General features: G+C 43.5%; 1 protein-coding gene across 1 annotated transcript; it reads left to right on the top strand.

Moving 5' to 3' along the window:
• Positions 1-2,010: 2,010 nt before the first annotated feature.
• Positions 2,011-16,178, top strand: ACAT1 (acetyl-CoA acetyltransferase 1). Its single transcript, XM_041487192.1, has 12 exons — positions 2,011-2,118; positions 4,040-4,087; positions 6,611-6,728; positions 7,618-7,713; positions 8,832-8,932; positions 10,669-10,812; positions 12,626-12,776; positions 13,308-13,403; positions 14,060-14,173; positions 14,540-14,604; positions 15,229-15,386; positions 15,814-16,178. Exons 1-12 carry the CDS (start codon positions 2,059-2,061, stop codon positions 15,932-15,934), a joined length of 1,272 nt encoding a protein of 423 aa, XP_041343126.1. The 5' UTR covers positions 2,011-2,058; the 3' UTR covers positions 15,935-16,178.
• Positions 16,179-16,320: the final 142 nt, after the last annotated feature.

The following is a 16,320-nucleotide window of genomic DNA, read 5'->3' as shown; positions in this document are numbered from 1 at the left end:
AAGAGCAAAGGCAAGTTAAATGAGAGCTTTCTGGGTTTTGTTCTGCATGTTTTCAGCATTACTCGTTTCTTAAAAATATCCTCATCCAACCTGGATGTTTTTGCTATATGGTACATATGTATTTTCAGAGTAAAACCTTCAGTTTTTCCTGAGCCAATATTTACCTTCAGTTTTTTTCTGAGACAATATTTATCAGTTCCTGTGTTATGTATGGTTTGAACTTGAAAACTGTCTCTAAATCAAAGGTCTAGACTAGACCACCTTAGAACATCAGCTACTGAGAGTCAAGGAAGCAAAGAAGTACAAATGCTTCCCTTGCCAGTGCCTGTCCCAATCAGCCTCTTGCTGCATGGCTGGAGAATCTTTGGATATATATGGAAAGCAAGAAGTATTTTACTTTTGAGAGCAAAGATAAAGTGAAATCCTCTCTCACAGGGAAATGAATGAGATGCAGAACAGAAAATCAATTGAAGTAGTTTTGACAAGTGTTTGTTGTACAATGTGAAGATTAAAAAAAAAAAAAAAAAAAGTCAAGGTAGCAAATGGATGTTAACAGGTTGTTGAAATACTCTTGCTTTCTAGGTGCTATACCCAAAGCCTGGTTCTTGGCATTTTTTCTAGTTTGGGGTACAAGAGGAAGGAAAGGTGCAAGTAAATGCTTGTTTATGTGACTGGTAGACCTCAGCTCTGGGGAATGCTTCATTCAGTTGTGGGTTACTGTAACAACATACTAACTCCTTCAGGGACTAAAACAGTGGTTGAGGAGAAGAGACTGATCAGAAACAAATACAAAATCGCTTGTCCTAGACTGTGTGCTACAGCACAATTCAGAGAAAGTCACTTTGTGTTTTGAAACTGTTCCTTTGAGACACAAAGCTCAAGAGCTAGGCTCAGGTTTTTCCTGGCGTAGCTGTGTGCATGGAGAGACAGGGTGAAGAGGGGCACTGGCAGGCTCGCAAACAGCTGTAGAGATTTTGTGCTGGCCTTCGTCCACAAATCCAGGTTCAGAGACGAGAGAGTGTGAGGGGAGAAAGCACAGTGCAGAGAAGACCGTGGGACCGGGATGGGCAGCCTGAGACTCAGTGGGGTTGAGCTGGCATCAGTGGACGCAGCTGCCGGGACCGTTCTCGGCCAGGTTTGAATTCTGAGGTAACAGTGTTAGGGGTTTATGCCACGGCCAGGCAGGAAGGGGTTTAGGGGGAATTAAGTTGCTGGCTCTTCTGAAAACAGCACGCAGCTGCTGCACAAGGGCACGCCAGACACAAAGCGTCCCGGGCTCAGCGATACTCGGCGCTTTCATCCCCACGACCTTGTGCTGCGCGGGATCTTTCCGACACGGGGTTAAATGTCCGCGGCTCAGGTCACTTTAACCTGCAGCGCCGGGCGGACGAGGGCCGGGCCGGGGAGGGGCGGAGCGCAGCCTCGGTGGCGGAGAGGACACACCCCCGGGGGCTGGTTCTTTTTCCGCAGGGATTTTCCACGCTGTCTCCATGCAGTTCGCTACCAGTGATTTTCCTTCTCGGCGCGGCATCCCAGGCTGTCCGCCCCGCGCCCCGGGCCGTTCCCCGCAGCCCCTGCCCCGCCTGGCCCCCGAGCGGCAGCACGGCCGGCGAGAGGGACGCGCCTGGCGCTGCGGAACCGCGGAATCCGTTCGGTCGGAAAAGACCTCCGGGATCACCGCGTCAACCAGACCGCGGCACTGAGTGCCACGCCCACTCGTTCTTTAAACACCTCCAAGGACGGTGGCTCCGCCGCCTCCCTGGGCAGCCCATTGCGGTGTCTAATCACCCTTTCCGCGGAGGAATTCCGTCTGGTGTCCAGCCCAAGGGAATCCCGGCCTGGGCAGGTCCCGCGCACGCGGCAGCAGCAGCCCCTCAGGCACCGCACGCGCCAGCCCCTCTGACGCCGCCATCCGCCTTCCGCACCAGCCAATGGCAGGGGCGGGTGTGGCACAGCCCTGCGCCGCGCGGCCAATGGCAGCGGGAAGGGGGCGGGGCGCCGCCGGCTATAGGCGGGGGCGGCGGCGGCGGTGAAGGTGACGGGGGCGCCGGCGGGAACATGGCGGCGGCAGCGGGGGCGATGCTGTGCGGGCGGCGGCCGGCAGCGGGGCTGCTGCGGGTGAGGCCACCGCGGGCCCAGCTTTACCTTCTCCTTCCCTACGCAGCCTCGGCCTCGCCGCCGGGCCTGGAAAGGCTCGGCCAAGGTCATACCGCCCCTGCGGATGGGCGGCTGCGCCCCCTCCCCTCACCCTTGCGGGAGCCCCCGGCCCGGGAAGCAGCCGAGCGGAGGGAGCGGGTCCCGGGCCGGGGGGGTGAAGGGTGACGCCGCTGGTGGGTGAAGGGCGGCCTCTCCCGCCCCCGCAGCCCCGGGCCCCGCACTAAGCCCGGCGGGACCTTTATCCGCGATCCTGAGCGCGGCTTTTTCCACTGTCAGCGCCGCGAGTGCCGCGGCTGCCGAGCCCTGTCCGGTACGGCTGCCGCCGTAGGGATGTGCCGCCGTAGGGATGTGCCGCCGTAGGGATGTGCCGCCGGGCCGGGGCTGCGCTCGCGTTGGACTCCTCTAATGAAGCAGTGTAAAGATACAAATGTACACCTGCGGGTGTTGTTTCCCAGCCGGGCAGCGGCGTGCTGCTGCCCGCAAAGCCTGGGTGCCTGCAGCGCTGCTGGGTGCAGTGCCGGCCGTGCCTGCCTTGCCTGGGAGGGAGCTGTGCTGGGGAGAAAAGGAGGGCGAGGGGATCGCATCCCGAGTGCCATGTGCAAAGCTGAAGGCTGTATTTTACCAGCTGTGGAAGTGGGTCCCTCCTTCCTTCACGACAGCATGAATACTCCTAGCAGATGCCAGCTGCACTCGGCAAGCAGTTGTCTGGTTAGTCCAGTTTAAATTCCAGGCCTTGTGCAGTAAGAGTATTTATGGTAGTATAGATATTTATTTTACTAGGCTTGGTTAGGCTTTGTTTTTTTGACGCTAAGCCTTGGAGGCACTCACTGCTGTTAAAGCCCTGTAAGGGACATAATTCTTTTTCAGGGAGAAGTTTAATTTAAAACTTCCTGCTGGCTGTTATAACTTGAGCTGGGGAGAAGACCAGACAAAAATCCCCAAACAAAACAAAAATCAAACAACAAATTCAGAACAGTAAAAAAAAAAAAAAAAAAAAAAAAATCAGCCTTTTGTTAGTTGGAGCTTAGCAAATGAAGAGGAGAAACAGGCTAAATTTTTGTGTTGAGACACAACCAGAAGGCATTGTCTAATTTATAAAAATGGTGGTGTTCTTGGGATGTCCTTAAGCAATTTTTTAAATTAGTATTTATTTAGCTGTAATTTAGTAATTACAGATAGAAGGAAGGCCAGATGTTTCCAGTGTGCTGAAATGTTGTCTCAGGAAATGACTAAAGAAAGTGGTTTAAGCCACAAGTGGAAAGATCACTGTTAATATATAAAACAATACCTACAGATATAATTTTATATCTTTGCACTGCTTAATTAGATGAAGCTACTGGCTGGAGAATTAGACTGCTCAGATAATCCCTTTTTCTTGGTTTTGTTTTATTATCCTATCTTGGTGTGATGTTCTGAATTTGTTAAAATCATTTTTGTTCATAAAACACCAAGGGAGTGGGAGTTTTAGATGTAAACTGCCACTGTTTAAAAGCAGTGGAGTTAATGGTAGAAATGAATGAACAAAGTCCAGGGAAGCAGACAGAGGGATTAGTAAACTTTTTCAAGATAACAGCACTCACCCCTAGCTTAGATATATGCTGTAGGTGTACATAACAGACTTGAACAAAATGAATTTGGTGTTGTTTTTGAAGGAGTATTTGTTTATTTTTCAGAAAACATTTTATCACAGATGTTATGGTGAGACTGTACTAGACTACACTTCTATTCAAAGGCATGTTATGTTTTTTCTCATATTTTTCCAGTGTTTCTTAGATACTAATTTTTGAAATAATGGCTTCTGTGAAAATGGGTACATTACATAATGAAACAGTATGGCATTGGCTTTCTTGGTGTGAGATTCTGAGGACTTTCTTCTTTTCAGGCTCTGAAGTATACAAGCCGTGGCTATGCATCACAGCGTACTTTAAATGTAAGTATAAAGCACTATCTGCTATTTTAGATTTGTTTGTTAATGATGACATTTTTAAGAAAATCATCACCAAAAAAACTGGCTTAAAGACAATGTCACTTGTGCCCAAGCCACATATTACTGCAAAATCTGAAATAAGTCAGATTGCCATTTTTATTTTGGTTGGATAAGTGTGGGACAAAATTAGAAGTGTGTCAGCTGACGTAAACTTCATGTAACTGTCAGCCCAGAATGGGAAAATACAGCTGATATCAACTGATCCCTTTGAAATTATTTGTGTTATCCTGCAACTTGCTGTTACAACATGAAAGATGAGGACAAGTTTGTTACTGTAACTGCAGTCAGTCATGAAGAAGGGGTTACAGTAATAGACAGCCCTTCATAATTTTAAAGGAGTATCATTTGTCTATGTTTATTTTTTTTTCTAGTGTTTTCTTTCTTTGCCTGTCTGTCTAAATAGAAAAGCCCTCATGACCAGGCCCTGTAAAGCTTTGTGGCTAACTTTCACTGAAACCAGTACAGCTGGAAGCAATCATTGCTGCTTCTTGACAGCTGTCAGGGGCAGCCACAGGTCTGGCATGTGCATCTTTGTGGTGCCACATTCTCATGCTGCTCTCACAGGGTTGTCAGGTGCACACGTGGATGTAGCACTACAGCTAAGAGGCAAAATAAGAGTGAATTGTCTTTACTACTAGCATAGGGCTAGGTGTCATAAACTGCTGCTTACACGTTCTGCTAAAACCTGAGCTTTTGAATATATCCAGGGATGGAGACTTCACAACCACAGGGTAATCTGTGCCGGAGTTCAGCCACCCTCCCAGTGGAGAAATATTTCCTGATGTTCAGTGGGAACTCCTTTGTGTCAATTGGTGCCCACTGTGCACCTCTGAAAAGAGTTTGGCCCTACCTTCTTTGCACCCTTCCTTGCAGTATTAATATTTGTGGTGGGGTGCTGCTGTTGAAGTTCTCTGTGGCACTACAGCCCTCTGTTTATCAGCCACTCCTCCCAGTTTGGTGTCACAGCAAACCTGCTGAGGGTGCACTGCACCATCATCCAGTTCATTAAAGAAGGTCTTACACAGGACTGGACCAGTACTGATCACTGGTAACTGGCCTCCAACCAGACTTTGTACCTCTATCACCGTGCCCAGCCTGGCCATTCTGCCCTTTTCTATCCCCCTCACTGTCTGCTTGTCTACCCCATATTTCATTAGCTTCTGTGTGAGGATTTTATGGGAGACAGTGGTGAAAGCCTCACTGTAGTCCAGGTAGACAATGTCTGCTCTCCCCTCCTCCACCAAACAGCCACTTCACTGTAGAAAGCTGGCAGTTTGTCTGAGCATGGCTTCCCCTTGGTGAATCCGGGCTGATGACTCCTGATGATTTTCTTGTTAATGTAAATGGTTTTTTAGGATTAGTTGTTTCATCATCTTTCCAGGGATTGAGATGGGTCTCACTGACCTGTAGTTCCCTGGGTCCTCTTTCTTACCCTTCTTGAGGATTGGAGTAATGCTTGGCTTTTCTCCAGTCCTTGGGCACCACACATAATTGCTGTGACCATTCCAGCATTATTGAAAGTGACCTTAAAAAGTCACCTGCCAGCTCCCACAGAACTCATGGGGGCATCTGGTTAGGACCCATGGATTTATGTATGCCCAGTTTGCCCTGACTTGTTCCTCTTCCACTAAGGGTGCATCTTCCTTGCTTCACCCTTCCCCCATTCTCTGGGGCCTGGGATTCCTGAAGGCTGGTCTTAATACTGAAGACTAAGAGAAAGAAGACATTCAGTACTTCAGCCTTGTCCTTTGTCACCAAGGAGGCCCATTTTTCCTTGCTTCTTAGGTGTTCATGGGAACCCTTCCTGTTGCTTTTGACATTCCTTTCCAGATTCAATTCTTGTCTTTCATAACCTCATCCCTGCATGCTCAGGCTGTGTGCCAGATTCTCAGTCCCTGTTTCCATCACTCATATGGTTCATTTTTGTGTGTGAGTTCTGGTAGCCATCCTGGCATTTTTACCCAATTTATTGCTCCTTGGAACAGATTGGGCTGGAGCTTGGGGGGGGGGGGGGGGTCATCTTTGAACATCAGCCAGCTTTCTTTGGTCCCCCTTTGCTCCAGGATGTTCAGGATTCTTGCAAGCATCATCAGTGCCAAGGCTGAGCTCAATGCACTGCAGCTGTTCTGTCCCATGAAGTGCAAGGCCTCTCCTCTCCCCCCTTGCCTTGTCTTCTTGACCTGTCCTTCCTGGAGAGCTCTTATCCCTGCACGGCAGCACTCCAGCCACGTGAGCCATCTCACCACAGCTCTGTGGTCCTAAGGTTGTAGTGCTGCAGCTGCACACCAATCTCCTTATGTTTACCCTCCATGCTGCGTGCATTAATACGGGTTTCAGTGCTCTGAAACACTTGCAGGGTGAAAGAGAAGCTGTGACATCAATGAAATAATAAAAAGTATATACATTTAAAAAATATGTGCAGTTGTGAGAGAGAGTGTGACTTTTACTCTGTCCTTCTGCACTTAGGAGGTGGTGATAGCAAGTGCTGTAAGGACACCTATTGGATCTTTCCAAGGGTCTCTTTCATCACTGCCAGCCACTAAACTTGGTTCCATTGCAATTAAGGGAGCAATTGACAGAGCAGGTATGTATACACATTTTTTTCCTGTGACAAAGAAAACCTTAAGTGGCTCAGTGTCTTTTCAACGGCTTGGTAATGACAAAAACCTGCAATGTCCTGGATTTTTTGCTCCTATGGCATTTTTAAGTCTGTTCACAAAAGCCATTTAAGTAAAGTTGACTGTCAGGCTTTGGTTCAATCTGAATTAAGTGCTGCTTCTAGGGGCAGAATGTAGCCCAGGGGTATCTGTGCTAGTCCAAATGTGATTGAACATGGTATTTGGTTTGTTGGGATGGCTAAGCTGATGCAAAGGCTACTTTCTGCTGAGACCAGTGGCCTTGCCTTTCCCTGCCCATTTTTTATGTGGGCACGTAGTATTTGAAGGACAGCATTGTCAGCCTTTTGATGGATTCGATCTAGCAAATAAGTGGGGTTTTTTTAGGGTAGAGGAGGGTTAATACTACAAGAATGTGGACACCAGGGCTGTTGTAAGAGATGCAGCAGGAGAGCAGACCTCTTCTCTGTGGTGGCAGCTTGCTGTGGCCTTGGCTTGCCCTTGCTAAACAAATAACACTGTCTTTAGACATAATTCTAGCACAAAAAAAAAAGTGTCGTGCATTTAGCTGTCCATGAAAATTGAGCTTCTCAGGTGATTAGTGAGACTTGGAAGTGTGGACTTCAGTGAAATAACTGCAGCTTGTTCTGCAGGGTGACAAGGGAATTATCTTCTGGGGGGATCGCCAGTTCACCATACTCCATGAATATGGGGGTAGAGATCTGGAATGCACCCACAGGGGCCTGGGTTCTGTTAGCACATGGATTGGATGTGGCAAGTTTCATTAGTTTTTGATAGAAAATTTCAATGGGAACCTTTGTCAAAAGGATCCTGAATAAAAACAGTTTTGTTTTGTAGGAATCCCTGCGGAAGAAGTGAAAGAGGCTTATATGGGCAATGTCCTGCAGGCTGGACAAGGCCAAGCTCCAGCAAGACAAGCAGTTCTGGGTGCAGGTATTCCTTCTCTTTACACTGAGGTTGAAGGTTTTCTGTCTTTATGTGGCTGGAATCTACTGGCTGTGAGTTAAAGCAGAGTGGTGGGCAGCCCTTTGTCAGGACAGTCCCTGGATGCTTTTGTCCTGTGATGGGTGAAGGGTGCACATTGCACTCATGCAAGTGGGATGTTACTGCCTACAGTGTGTGCAGAGCCTGGAGAAGACAGTTCTGGAAACCAGGCTGGTAATTCCACAGTGCTTTACAGTAAAGATGGGTGCTGCTCTGAGTCTTTCACAAAACAGACTTTTTTTTCTTCATTGTCTCATTATTCTTAATTCTTACTGGATAAAGAGTCAGTGAGTTTCCTTCAACACATGAGTGTGTACAACTCATCTTCCTGTGGAGTCTGGAGCTGACAGTGGAAGGATTCACTATATAATATTAGCTGTAACGTGAAAGTTATTGGGGTGCAGAAGTTATTTTCTTCTCCCTTCTTCTGTGTGGGTGGGATTTCATACCTTAGCATGTTTCTAGGCAAGCCAGTAGGTCAGGGAGGAACTGTGTACTTTCTTAGATCTGTCGGACATTTTTGAAGAAGGAACTACTTCCATATTAGGCAAAGTGATAAATATGGCTCTTTTAATTCACAGAATTATATAGTGTCTTGAGCTGGAAGGGACCTTAAAGGTCTCATTCCACCCCCCCTGCTGTGGGCAAGGACACCTTCCATTAGATCAGGGTGCTCAGAGCCCTGCCCAGCCTTGCCTGGGGTCTGTTCTTGTTGCCAGTTGCTAAATTCTGCAGCTTATTTATGCTTTTTCTGCCTTGGATGCTGCTTAGAGGCAGGGATCAGGGTTTTGGGAACAGGAACAGTTCTAGAGTCCCTTCCTTGATCTTCCATTTCCTTGCCTTTCCCCTTATCACAAGTCAGTTGTTGGGGAAGAAACAGCAGGGGTTTCCAAGAAGGATGGTAGCTATGGGTAAGTGTAGATAAATTGCCCTGGCAGGCTAAACAGTGCAAGCTGGACATCCTGGGCTTAGATAAAAATTGGAGCCATATGAAATATTGCTGAAACACCAATAAAATACTGAAGTCTACCCTCCAAATAACAGCTGTACAAACTTCTTTGACTCAGGTCTGCCGATTGCCACTCCTACCACAACTGTCAATAAAGTCTGTGCTTCAGGAATGAAATCAATCATGATGGCAGCACAAAGCCTGATGTGTGGGAGTCAGGTATGTGGATTTTGTGCTGTTCTGTGGAAAAAACCACACCGTTAATGTTGTAGATCCTGTCCTACCAGTAGCTGTGCTCTTTGATTTGGGATTGTGTTTTGGCTTGGGATAATAAAGCTAATTAGCAAGGGTTTGTTTTGTTTTGTTTATGCAACCCTAATTTTATAGTTGTTTAAGTATGTTTGAGTTCAAAACAGAAAAGAAAGTAAATACTATAGTTGGAAAATTCAGACATGTTTTTAGAGCTGAAGAAACAAGGTGGATTGTTTGGGGGGATATTTCTCTCATCTCTTTACTGCTCTACCCCCACCCCACCTACCAGTCCAGCCCCCAAAATATAATTAAGGGAATTTTCAAGCTTTCAGTTTTGAAAAGGTGAAGAAATTTTTATGTACTTAGTTTTTGGTGATTTGAATTTCAGACAGTGTTAACATTTAAATGAATTAAGTACACATGTTCAAGCAAAAGTACACTAAAGGTCTTTCAGGCTTATTTATTGTTTTAGAAGAAGCAGAATTTATTGTTGATGAATAAGCTTTTTCATTACAGAGCTTGATGAACAGAATTACTCATCTCTGTCAACTTTCTTACAAGATTTTCTATACAATGGGAAAAAAGTTCTGTCACTTGATGGGAGGATAGGAGAATACATCAATTTCAGTAAGCCATTAAATGCTGTGCAGCAAAGAATGTGGGAGAAGCGTGAATGTGAAGAAAGACATTTCAGTTTTGTTTTTAATTCCACACCCAAAGCATTTTGGCAGCATCTTTGGTTCTCTGAAGTGAAAATATAATCAATTCAATTATGTATATTTTTCGCTTTAAAAGCAAGTGGCTCATAAGTGAGGAATACTTCTGTGTGTGTGTTTAGAACAAAAGTCAAGTGTTTAAGTTTTGATGTCCCTTCTGTGGAAATCACAGTGTAACTGGAGTTAAGCAACTGCTTTATTGCTTTGGCCTTGCCCTGCGGAAAACAGCATTTTGTCTGGGGCCTGCTGAAGTTGATGGAAATCTTGTCACCAGACTTTGAACCAGGCCCAGCATGTCTTTGTAAACAGCTACATTTGGATTTAGTCATTTATATCCGATGACTTCATGAGAATGGTTGTGCCTTTGGTTGGTTTGACAGATGTAGGCCATGAGCTCTGAATAGAACTGGAATTTTCAGCTGAATTAATCATACAAGCTGTGCTGCCAGTCTCAGCAAAATCAGAGACTCAGCCAGTTATTAGTCTCAGAGCTGTTAATTATGGAGGGGTTGGTATTGGTTTGTTTTTCCTGGCTGTGGGCTGTGAGGTATCTGTGGTATGACAGTCAGTGATGGTTCCCAGTGGCTTGAGTCAGTGTACACCATTATATAAACAATTGTATTGGCTCTCTCTCCAGGTCTTCCAGTCAATGGAATTTAAATGCCAGGGACTCTTGTTCCTCTAGTCTACTGCTGCTTCCATATCTCCACTGCCTTTCCAATCTATCTGTCTTTTCAGATAATTTTATCTTTTTTTTTCTTTATGACTTCATGTCATGTTTCTGCCAGGGTGGATTACCTGTCTTCAGTTGTTCCTGTTGTTTGCTTTTTAAATGCTTAAAGGGTTTTTTTTTTTTTTCTCTCCTTCTCTAAGACTTCTCAGAAGTATGAAGTGCACATGCTTAAGCTTTTATTAATACTGTTCCTACAAGAAGTCATGGAGAACACACTGCATGATTATTAATTTTATCTTGTTTCCTTTGGGCAGGATGTCATGGTTGCTGGTGGAATGGAGAGCATGTCCAATGTTCCCTACACGATGAGCAGAGGGGCAACACCTTATGGAGGAGTAAAGCTGGAAGACCTGATAGTAAAAGATGGGCTGACAGATGCTTACAACCATATCCATATGGTAAACATTCCTGCAGAGTGCTTATGTATCAACCATGGATGGACCTGATGCAGATCTGGAAAGCTTGCTTATAGTTGTTATGAAACTGCTTCATCTAGCAAGCCTGAATATGAGGAGGAAGTCGTCTTCCATTTCCAGGTTTCCTGCAGTAGCTGTAATGGAGGGAGTGGAGAGAAGAACAAAATAGCACAGGAGTTTGTAATTACCTGTCTCTGCAGTCTGAATAGCCTAAAGCAAGGATTAAGAGAAAAATTAATTCTGCTACTGACTGCTGGTTGCACCATCTGAAGGAGGGAGCAATCAAGTTGCTTGGTGTCTTTGAAGATATCTGCTCTGAAGAATCCAGCAGGCTCATGCTTTTCCCTCCCCCAGAGTACATCTCTCGTATCTCCGGTGGGAAGGTTGAGTCAGCTGCTGTGCCTACTCACCAGCAGGGTAACTTAAACTGGGCAAACTTAGGATGGGTTTGGAAAACAACTGATTCAAAGACAGTCAAGAACAATCACCAGGGAAGAAAAGTTTAAAAAGAGAATGGCTACTTTCAGCTTATGAATATTTCTGACCTTTACCCAGTGGTAATTCACAGCTCTAGGGCATTATTGATTGATCAGTTGGTGTTCTTGCTGGGACACAGGAAAACATGTCACGAAGAATATTTGCTTTGATCCACAGATTTAGTACAGACCTCACTTGTGTATGATTTATTCTTTTTGCACTCTAGTGCTTAGGCTATGTGGGAATGTTGAAATTCATTCCCACGTTTCAGCTAAAATGGATTTTGAATGTGAGGATTTTGTAGGAATCTGAAGGGTGGCTTTCATAGTTCCCTCATGTGAGGAAAAGTTCTAGCAGTTGGATATAATATACCAAGTTTTAATAGATTGGGACATTATGTCCCAACCTTTTGTCTGCCTTATAGCAGATGTAGGTTGTTTAGAAAGCCTTAACAGTCTGTGTGAGAACATGCAAGAAAGTCCATGGGATGGCTTTGGGAAATGACTCTTGCCTCTGTTTTGGCAATAGCCTAAGTTGCTGGTGCTTTGAGGTTTGAAGACTTTAAATTCATTATTTACATAGATGTGAACTTGCTTATTTGAAGAACTGGTGGGACACAGTACTAAAGGGTTTTGTGTTGATTCATTGAGTTTTCTAATGAAATGAGAGGTGGAACAAAACCTCTTCAAGGGCAGATCTTTCCATTGACTAAATGATTTTTTTTTTTAATTTTGTCACTGGATATTTAGACAGTGATGGTAATGAACTGTGAGTATATAATTACAGTCATGATTTGCCTATATATAAAATTATTAGGTTGTTTCATTCTACTTATCTCATTCCAGTTATTAGAAAAAAGAGATACATATTTTATTTCTACAGTTTTTAGAGATTCTGAAGGCCCTGTGTGTTGACCTGTTCTTGTAATCTTTGGAATAGGCAAGGTAATAATGGAGTGAAAGAAAACACTAGGAAAATGATGTGAACATGTGGTTCTGTGGCTGAACAATGATCTTCAGTCTCTGAAGATGTCAGTCCTAAGCACTTTAAACTTACTTTTGCATGCAGTTAACTGAAAAAAAAAGCCTTATAAGGAAAGTTCCTTTATGGCTTTGATAATGTGGATCCAGAAAACATTTGCTAAATCTGATTATTATATTTCAAGTTAGTATTTGTTCATGACTGTGTAAGTCAGAAATGGACACCAAATATTAGTCACATTCAGTTCTGGAAATCTGCTGGTTGAGGTTTTTTTCAGTGATGGTTGTGCTGTGCATCTTCAGGAATGCCAAACCTAACAGGCCTGTTTTCCTCCAAGGGCAACTGTGCTGAGAACACTGCCAAGAAGTTCACTATTTCCAGAGAGGAGCAAGACACTTACGCCATAGGCTCTTACACCAGGAGCAAAACAGCCTGGGAGTCAGGAGTACTGAAAAATGAAATAGTTCCTGTCACTATTTCAAAAAAAGGTATTGTGGAAAGATGTGATGAGATGAATTTTGTTTCTTATGGAAAGATGTAATGTTGTCTGTGTTCAGTGCAAATTGTGTTGTTTAAACATGTGACTCTCAGGAACATTAACTTTGATCACCCAAGAATTTTCTGTTAGGAAGACTTTCTGATCAACAGCAGTCAGTGACCTGTCATCTGGTTTTTGTTTTTCAGTTTTTCTTTAATGTTGCACACCATTTTTAAAATATTTTTTTTTGGTCTAAATGGAAGTTAGCTATTGAATTTAGTTACGGCTTAAGGACACCTATTTGTTTTAATTTACATTAAAGACAGGCACTTTGTCCTTTTTGTTCAGCCACTAGGAAGTATAAATGGATTTGCTTTAAATAAATTTTAATAAGGAATAACTGTTTTTTTCAGTTTATGTAAGCACATTTCTTGATGTGCATTTTACATGCATTTGCACTTTTTTACTGAAATAAGTTATTTATATAAGGCAGTATTTAGTCAACTGTTCTACAGAATACTAAACCAAATCTGAATTTCAGGGAAGCCAGATACAGAAGTGAAAGAAGATGAAGAATACAAACGTGTTGATTTCAGTAAAGTTCCAAAGCTGAAAGCTGTTTTCCAAAAAGAAAATGGTAAATATCGTTAACAGAACTGCTTAATTTTCTGCCAAGTGCAGGGATGCTTTGTCAGGGTGGAGAGGACTGTTCACAAGAGCATGAATGCCCAACAACAGCCCTTTTCTTTTTAAATGTCTGCTGAGGTAAAGAAACATGCTGCACAACAGCATGAACTGACTTGAGTTAAAAGATGGTCCAAGAGCCTTAAACCAGTGAACACCTCTGTTTGGGACATTTCCCTTAAAAAGAGGGTGGGTTTCAGTTTCACTGTTGGCTCTGGTCTCTGCCAAGTGTAAACTCCTGTCGCTGTGCAGCTGGAGTGGCTTTACAGAGTTGCCACTGCTTCCTGAATCTGTAGTTGATAAACCTTCCTGGTTAACTCAAAACTGCCCCTTATTCACAACCCTTCCTGAGCTGGAATTCTGTGACAGTGCCAGCAATGCAGCTGCCATGGAAGGAAGGATCTAAACTGGGATAAGGATACAAGTACCTGTGGCTGCATTTGTTTCATCAAACAGGTTTTTTTAGTTAACTCAGTGCAACAGGTTTCACCAAATGAGTGAGATTTCATGTTCAATGAACTCAGGCAGAAACAATCCTTAACAGGATATGTGTGAGCTGTTTTGCATAACACTTCCGCCTCTGTCTAAGGAATGTTTTTCCTTTTCTAGGAACAGTTACAGCTGCTAATGCCAGTACTCTGAATGATGGAGCAGCTGCTTTGGTGCTGATGACTACAGAGGCAGCCAAGAGACTGAAAGTCAAACCTTTGGCACGGATAGTAGGTATGATCTTCCTTACCTCTAGGAGAGCCCTGGAAAATACTCCTATAGTGTGCTCTCAGACTGGGAGTCCTGTCTGGTTACCTGACATTATGGCTGCATCTTCCCAGTACAGTCCTTGAAATTTCAAGTGTTACACCAGCAGACCTTTGACCATAAACAGAATTTTCTATATATAATAATAAAAATCAGAAAATATTATTGTGTGGCTTACCTAGGGCACTGCATTTTAGATGCAGCTATTTCATAGACCATGGTATTCAGAATTTCTCTATCTTGGCAGTGTTTGCTGCTTGCAAGCAAAGAAAACAATGTATGGTAAAAACACAAGGTCTTTAAACACCCTTTCTGATTTTTTTCTTTTTTCAGCTTTTGCGGATGCTGCTGTTGATCCTATTGACTTTCCAATTGCACCTGCATATGCTGTTCCTAAGGTAAGAATAAAACTGAGTGGGTTTTGGAAAAAAACAAACTTCCCTAGCATTCCACTGTTGGTTCATCCCCTCTGAGTGGGTCTTCTTGAATTAGGATTGAAATTATAATGATGTCATAAATACAAAGAACAGATGTTTTACAGAGGACCAAGGCTACACTGCAGATCTTCAGAGTTAACAAATTTCTCACACCTATTTTGAAGCAGTCTATACTGCTTTTATCAACTTTGGACATGTTCACACCTTTGAAGTTCTGCAGCTTGTATGCCCAAAAGGCTAAGTGTGGTTATACATGGGTAGACTTGTTCTAAAACAAATTGAAGTGTATGGTGTGAGGCAGTACTGTGTCATTTTAAATGGACTTACTGTAGCAGCAGTCTTAGTGTTGTGTGATGGAAATGCATCCTTGGCATGGGCTCTCTCCATTCCTTCTTTGGTGCAAACTCGAGTTTGTGGTTCAGTCCGTCAGATTTGCTTCTTCCCATCTGACAAAGAGGTTCCTAGATGTGAATTTGTGAATCAGAGTATGGGGAGCCTGAGTCACTGACTTCAAAATAGACCTGTTGTTTCTTTAATTAGTTTCCTAATTTTTTCATAGTAGTAATTATTTTGTATTATTTCTAGATTCTAAGTGAGACAGGCCTGAAAAAAGAAGACATTGCAATGTGGGAAATTAACGAAGCATTCAGTGTTGTGGTGCTGGCCAATATTAAAATGCTGGGCATTGATCCACAAAAAGTAAATATTAATGGAGGAGCCGTCTCTCTTGGACATCCAATAGGGTAAGCAAAATAAGCTCTGAGTTTTCTCTGCACAGAGGCATTGGCTTCTAGGTAAACAAGTCTTAAGCAAATAAGTACGTTTGAATTTAATCCTTATTATTGATTTGGTTGTGAGAGATCTGTTCCCTTCTTTGAAAGAGCTTTGCTGCTTGTAGAGGTACTCTGTAATATACAGGCTGACATAGAGGTGATTTCTTTTCCCCAAAGAAATTTTAGCTATACACACACAAACAAAAATGCCATGTTTAAGAACCTTTGTGTTTATTCCTCTCCAGCTCCAGTACATAATTTGTACTGCACAGGACTGCAGACAAAAGGATTGTTTCAGATTTTTTGTTGGTACTATATTCTGCCAACATCACTGTGTAGGTCAAATTAAGAATTTCCTTTAAACTAAGCTATGTTCTTTTGTTTTTCCTCTATCTAGAATGTCTGGAGCAAGAATTGTTGTTCACATGGCGCATGCTTTGAAACCAGGTCAGTATGGTCTTGCAGGAATCTGCAATGGAGGAGGAGGTGCTTCTGCAATACTGATACAGAAGCTGTAGCCCAGGCAGCATCAGAAACACAGCCTTAAATGCTCTCTGATCAAAACTGAGTGGTAGCTGTTACATTTTATTTCTCAATCAGTGGATGAATTCTGTAACTGCTATTCTGAAATTTCCTAAATCATCAATGATTACTGATCCAGCCTTTTATTGCTTTATCAGTGCAAGTTTTTATACCATACAAATAAGCAATGTCAAATTTTAATTTTGGCTTGAATTCTGACAATAAAGAATGTTAACTATGGCTCCCTCTGTCACTGACATATCATTTCTTAAAGGCCCTTGAAAAAGAATTCTCTTGGTAACTCACATAGTGCTGCTACTGGAAATGGTTGTTTTCTCCTAAAAATTATTTGCAGTATGACAGCAGCTTGGTACTGAAGATA

This window comes from Pyrgilauda ruficollis, unplaced genomic scaffold (genome assembly GCF_017590135.1).
Source record: "Pyrgilauda ruficollis isolate IOZ18807 unplaced genomic scaffold, ASM1759013v1 scaffold8, whole genome shotgun sequence".
Classification (NCBI taxonomy): Eukaryota; Metazoa; Chordata; class Aves; order Passeriformes; family Passeridae; genus Pyrgilauda; species Pyrgilauda ruficollis.
This window is presented reverse-complemented; position numbering and strand designations above follow the sequence as displayed.